This window comes from Hevea brasiliensis, chromosome 8 (genome assembly GCF_030052815.1).
Source record: "Hevea brasiliensis isolate MT/VB/25A 57/8 chromosome 8, ASM3005281v1, whole genome shotgun sequence".
NCBI lineage: Eukaryota > Viridiplantae > Streptophyta > Magnoliopsida > Malpighiales > Euphorbiaceae > Hevea > Hevea brasiliensis.
Window position 1 is genome coordinate 92,898,909 of NC_079500.1, and position 6,773 is coordinate 92,905,681.

Below are 6,773 nucleotides of genomic sequence, written 5' to 3' on the forward strand. Positions count from 1 at the left end.
AAATAAATTAAATGCCATGCTGAAACTATTCAAATTAGCATCTCACCAAAAAATCGATGATTGGAGGTTAGATTGCTGTATAAATTTTGAAAATTAAAGGAGATTTATATTAAATTTTTAAGTTGAGAACATGTAATGTTACAACTATATAAGTTCAATGACAATTATAAAAATTTATCCAACTAAAACTTGAAATCTTGACCCTCTCCTCCCTTCAAGCATGAGTAAATGAACTAGGTTAAGCATAATTAGTTATTTACCAAGGGTAAAAAAACAAAAATTGCTTATTTCAAAATAACCTATATAAAAGAAAACTTTGCTAATTTTAAAATAACCTATATATGAAAATCTGGAGCTTCTCTGTAAATTAATTCAATTATGACTGCTATCCAAGCCGAATGACACAATACCCCACCCTCCAAGGAACATAGAGATTCAGCAAGATCTGATGGTCCCATCCATGTTTTGCAGATGTTTCTATGGCACCTGAAGTGCAGCTTAACACATTTCATCTATCTATGAAAATTGAAAGGCCAACATATAGGGTGATAGTTGCTTATAATTTCTGCTATATATTTCTTGAGCTTTGAGGAATCATGAAACAATATGCTGATTATAGCTACAAATTTACTATATGAACAATAATCCACAGCAATATGCATCACAAAAATGTTATCCAGAAATCAGAAAAAAAAAAAACTGATCTCCTAATACTGCACAAATTCTGTAAGCAGTCATCAAAATACAACTTTTATGTTTGAGTTCCTAAGCATAATGACCAAGCTATCAAACATTCTCTGCGGCATCTTTTTTTGACTCCTCATCACTCCTTGCAGCAGCCAACCTCTCAGCTGCCAATCTTTCTTCCAGCGCTCTAGCTCCCCTTTCTCTGCAAGCGACAGATAGGTTAGAAACAATTCATTTTCACCATGATATACCCTTGCTTTTTTTATTTATTGTGCTTTTCAAGAGTTTCATTGTTGTTAGTGCCCTCTTGATTTTCTTTTTCCTATTCTTTTCCTGAGCTATCAGTATGATAGCATCTTGTACACAAATTCCTTGCACTTTTGCAGTTAATATTACCATGACACTTTTGTGGCTAAAGCATAAACTGCTCAAGAGATTGATACAATCCTATGTCAATGTTGATCTGCAATCTGCAGCTTTCAATTAACTTCATGTTGGTGCATCCTTTATTTTTTTAGTGAAATGAATTGTTGAGCTCACAAAGTCAGAAGACACACATTATTAAGGTTTTCATATAAGATTATTCAACACTCTTATAACAATTTAAAAGTGCACAAATTTACTTTTGAATTGAGTTTGTAGTCTGAATGGATTCATAAGTAACCTACACCTTTTGTTATATGTACATATGCCATTTTTCTTCAAACAAGCACAAGCTCAAATTGAAAGTCTAGATCACTCTTGCAAGTTAGACCAATGCATCAATTGCCATGCCACCAGGCCCACCACAACCATGGGACAGAGGGAAGGGCGAAACTAATTCCGTGTGTGTGTGTGTGTGTGTGTGGTGGGGTGGGGGGATCCTGAATGACTCTGGCCCTATAAATAGTTATGGCAGCAAGAACTTGGATTCTTACCTCCTTCTAGATGCCTCAATGGGGTCTGAACCAGGCAATGGAGCACCTCCCAGAGTATAACCGTGTGCTTCAGTAGAAGTTTCAGATCTTCCACAAAGCATCCGATGGAATATTGATGCAATGGGATCAATAACTGGTCTGCATTCACACACACACACACACACACACACACACAGAGAGAGAGAGAGAGAGAGAGGCAGCAGCATTTAAACAAACTCAGAATTTCCTCAGCCGAAAGACTAATGCATTTAAAAAAGAAATTAATTATTAAAATACCTGAAATAATCAGGAAAGAAAGTAGAGAATGCAAAATCATCATTCGGATCACCCCTTAATTTTGCTTCTGGTTTCCTCTGCAGGTATCTCAGATAAATCCAGCTCACGTATGTGCCAAATATAATGGTTGGAAGATATGTCGTTGAATCAGGCGTAAAGAAGCTTACAGCAGTAGCTAGCAAGAGTGCAATAGATGGAAGCCACTGCATAGCAGTCAAAACAACAACAAAGTGAGAAACCTCCTCTGCTTGTAAAAGTACATATCGATATTTGAAGGCACGAAGCGAATAGACAGTTTTACCTTTGTCTTTATTCTCAATAAGGACAGTTCTTGGTCAGGTATAATTTGCTTCATTCCAACCAAGAAACCTGACAGGACCCCTTGGAAGCCAGAAATGGGCATATAACTAACATGAATTGAAAAAAAAAAAAAAAGGGAAAATATGTATTTAATAAGGCATGAGTTGATCATTCAACATTGATCCAGGTCAGACTCTGAGCAAATATTACAGCCTTAGGACCAATGCAATTGGAATGAAAGAAAAGTAGTTAACTTGTGACTTCTTTTACTAATATGAAATCAAACAGAGTGCTAAAGGATCATAGAAGGTATAGGAAAAGAGAAAATAAATGAACAAAAAAAGGCAGGTTGAGCATAGGCAGCAGAAGCAAGCGAAATAACTACACATTTTGTAATCAAGCACTTACAGGTAATTTTCCTGCCTTGTTATGTAGTACAAGGCAATAGTTGTAATGAAAACACACACAGAAGTAAGAAAGTTGACAATGAAAATGAACTTCAAGAACTCCTTAGAACCCCACACAGGTTCGAGCAGCTTTCCCATAACAAGGACGCATAAAGTGCTAACAACCAACTGGAAAATAAGACTAGTCATCAGGACAATTTTATGAAGTTAACAGAAAAGCCAAAGGACATTTTGCACAAAAAAAAATGCAAGAAAATTACAGTAAGACATGTTTATTGTTTACAGAGAACTGCATACCCCATATAATGATTGTTCAATGTAACCAGCTGTTAGGAGGTTCCATGCAAAAGGAATTGTCCTACAAAACAAATTTGCAAGAAAGTCTGATTTCCCAATCACTTACCTATATCCTACAATTACAACATATTGTGCACAAACAATGTCTCACTTATCAAGCATAGTATTTGCAAATTCTGTACTTTTGAAAAATATATTCTGGACTAAATTTCAACATCACTGGTCAAAAGAGAATTGTGCCAGATTAGCTGTATACCATAGCCATACCATAATAAGGCCACTAGTGTGTATTGTTGATGACTTTGTATACTACAATCAGCTAAAGAATGCAATGTGGAATATCAAAGGAGGATATAAGAACAAAACATTGAATTTCTATTGGAACGATAATAAAATAAACAGAAGCAATGATTCTGAGCCAGCTGTGGCCACAGGTTTTGGCCTTTTTCACCCCTCTCAATCCTGTCAGGAAAAAATATTGCATGCACATCATGAAGGTTTTGGGGTTTGAAGTAATAAACAGTCACAAAGTCACTTGGTACACATCCAGCTGTTAGAAACTTCCAAAATTTATCCCCAGATGTTGCCAAAATTTCATTAACTTTAGGAACTCCTTTAAAGAATATTACATGTACAAACATATGACGTGCAACAAAAAAAGTAACTGGGTTTGAGACTCTTCACTTGGGAAAAAATTAGGAAGCCAGGTATTCATATCTTAAATTCTTAATATGTTTGAAGTGGGTAAAGGACTATCTGTTTCATCTCAATTGATATGCATTTGTAGTGAAGATAAACGCCAAATTGATTTTGCTAAAAATCAATTCATGCACACCAAGCTAAACAAGACAGATAAGCTAAATCACCATTGGAAAGCAAAGATAATGAGTACCCCAAAAATTTTGTTGTATGGAAAATCTTCACAATCTAAGTTATCAACAATACTAAAAGGTTAGCCTCTCTGAACCAAGGAGTAAAGGGCTCAACAAGAAGAGGATTGTACCATGACAGAAGCAAAGAGCTCAACTGCTTTCAAATATATAGCAAGTAAGGGGTGTGCAAATGGTCAGTTTGGTTCTGAAAGTTACCAAAAAGCTGAATAACTAAAATTACAAAAAGCAGAAAACTGAACCAAATAGGAGGAAAAACTGAACCAAAACCAAAGAAATTTGATTTGATTCCTTTCAGTTTGTTGGCTCCATAAAGACCCCAAAATAAAAATTTGAGAAACAACAGAAAAATAATAGTTCTTCAACATTATACAGCCAAATTCAAAAGCAACATTTATGATCTGAAGAACTACGAGAGGCATAAATGATATTTAATACAAGTGAATGAATGAAAATTTGAAAAAGAGGTAATTCGTAAATATCATAAACTTGTTAATAAGCTCATTTATCTCCCAATCAAAGGACCAATAATTTCTTTCGTAAAGGTGTGGCTAGTCAGTTTCTTCGAGCTCCATGTGATAGTTAATGGAATGCAATAATCCGCATCCTTAGATATATCAAAAGAGCCATAAGGCAAGGCCTGTTATAGGAGGACAAAAGACATACAAAGATGGTTAGATATTCTGATGCAGAATGGACAAATTCTCCCTCAGATAGACGATCCACCTCACAGTATTGTGTCCTAATTGGGAGGAATCCAATAACTTAGACAAGTAAAAAGCAGGAGTAATTAGATCGAGTGTAGAAGCAAAATACTAAGCCATAGTCTTAGCAACTTGTAAACTTATCTAGTTAAAGCAACTTCTTCAAAAATTAAGGTATGGAGATGTCAAAAAATGAAATTGATTTACGACAATCAAACAACTAGCATATTGCCTCAAATCCAATTTTTCATGAAAGGACGAAACATATAGAAGTGGATTGAAGATTGAGCCATGGTGTATTGCTACTATCTTCGTCAATTCAAACGACCAATTAGAAGACATTCTTACTAAATCCCTTCAAGGTTCTCATACTCATTACATTTGTAACAAGCTAGGCGTATATGATGTGCATGCTCCAACTTAAGGGAGAGCATTGCGATATTAGCAAAAATGATAGGATTGTGTAATGGTTGCATGCAATGATTTAGTGCTAGAATTGTTTAGTGATTTTAGGAATGAATGATTTGATTGTATTTCTGTACCTGTTGTAATTTTAGCAGTATATAAACCCCATCAAGTTGAGGGAATAATCAAGCTTTTTGAGCCTAATCTTCTTCCTTCTTCTTTCTTCATCAATTTCTTCAATGTCACTTCATTTCTAAATAAGGGTATTCAGAAGATGAAACAATAACTCCTTAGGCCATTGATGGTGTGGGATTGCAACTCGCATGTCAATAGTTCGCTATGGTGATTCCACAAACTCTACTTTTGGTCTTGTTCAACTTATTAAGTTCACTCTTCTAAATTCTTGTAATTTCATTTTTAGGACACTTATAGTTTCATTACTTGATTCACCTTATGGGTTTCCATTCCAATAACCCTTCCTCTTTACTGGGGATTGGTACCTTTTTTTGGTGATTCTTTATCACGAAAAGGATGACCAATAAAAGGACAACAGTCTAATTCCCTTCACAGACAAATCTTAAAAGAATTTGAATTTATGGATCTACAGGAATTTAACTGATTGATAAATCTCAAAATCACTTCCAACAATGATATTACGAACTTCACTAAAATTTACATATAGAAACTTCAGTAACCAAATCCACACAATCTTAAGAACTGGGAAAAAGTAATTTCCACCTCTCACCACTAAGAATTTTGGGAACCCAGAAACAAATATCCAAGCTACTTCCAAATTCTATTTGTCCTAAATCTATCTTCTCAATATTCTGCTTCACTTGTATTCTCAGCTATTGCTGAAGGCTACTCATTCTAGATCCTCAATTTCACAAGTACTTAGAAAACAAGGAAAAAAACCACCATCCCATCTCCACTTATGAGGTCAATAAGAGTTCCATGGAATTCCTTAATAGATAATGTGTATGCAACTATGCTATACATTGTATTCTCTAATTAACACTCGGCAAATACTGAAACACGGCATTCATTTTATGCATTATTAAATTAAAAATAATAATAAAAAAAAAGAAGTTGATTAGCAAATTGAAATTTACTTGGCAGGAATAAGAGCGAGATAGGAAACAGCCGAAGGCAAAATCTGAACTACAATGTGACCGGCAACAAGAACCACAGCCAGACCCTTGCATAGCCTCGTGAATCCACTAAAGAAGCTAGCGCCCTGCCAATTAACAAAAGCTACAAACATATTAATCAAACCAATCTTAATCAAAGGCAAGTTCAAAGAAAAGAAAATCAAATTGAGCTAATCAGCTCAAGCAAGATCCGAACGAGGAAAAAAAACACCGTAATTAAAGATTTAACTTCTGATCAAATTTAAGATCCAACACACACTATCACCAAAAGAAAGAGAGAGAGAGAGAGAGAGATTACTCCAGGAACCGCCGGAGAGCTCATTATGAAGGGAGGAGAATGTAGAAATAGAAGATGGAAGCTTGGAAATGGTGGAAAATGCAGGTGATTTGGTATAGATGAGACTTTGGGATGGGGAGGGTTGGTGGATCCGACTTTCTTCGTCTTGGGAAGAACGTAGTACAGGGGTTTTAATTTGGATGTACTTTGCAGATCATGAAAGAGGGAATATAACAAAATATTAACGAGCACTCTTTATAGAGAGGTAATGTACGGTGTATTTTAGCGCTCATTACAATTCGGTATAAATTGAAAAATTACAATTCGGTATAAATTGAAAAATTAAATTAAATTGAGTTAATTTGATTTAATTAATTTGATTTTAAAATTTAATCAGTTTGATTCGATTTTAAATTATAAAATTTTTTATTATTTCGATTCAATTCAATTTTGAAGAAAAAA

The 6,773-nt window shown here is 34.8% G+C and overlaps 1 protein-coding gene across 1 annotated transcript; it reads right to left on the minus strand.

Moving 5' to 3' along the window:
• Positions 1 to 552: 552 nt before the first annotated feature.
• LOC110659828 (rhomboid-like protein 19) lies at positions 553 to 6,540 on the minus strand. The gene is made up of 8 exons (XM_021817876.2): positions 6,333 to 6,540; positions 5,996 to 6,120; positions 2,885 to 2,945; positions 2,589 to 2,755; positions 2,182 to 2,287; positions 1,881 to 2,083; positions 1,605 to 1,742; positions 553 to 889 (listed from the first exon to the last, which is right to left on the minus strand). The coding sequence occupies exons 1-8, from the start codon at positions 6,354 to 6,356 to the stop codon at positions 787 to 789; spliced, it is 927 nt and encodes a 308-aa protein (XP_021673568.2). The 5' UTR covers positions 6,357 to 6,540; the 3' UTR covers positions 553 to 786.
• Positions 6,541 to 6,773: the final 233 nt, after the last annotated feature.

Coding starts and splice junctions, on each gene's coding strand:
- LOC110659828 (XM_021817876.2), bottom strand. CDS start 6,356: ATGAGCTCTCCGGCGGTTCCTGGA. Junction 1,743..1,880: donor TTCTTTCCTGATTATTTCAG/GTATTTTAATAA, acceptor GTGTGAATGCAG/ACCAGTTATTGATCCCATTG. Junction 890..1,604: donor ATTGAGGCATCTAGAAGGAG/GTAAGAATCCAA, acceptor TGTCGCTTGCAG/AGAAAGGGGAGCTAGAGCGC.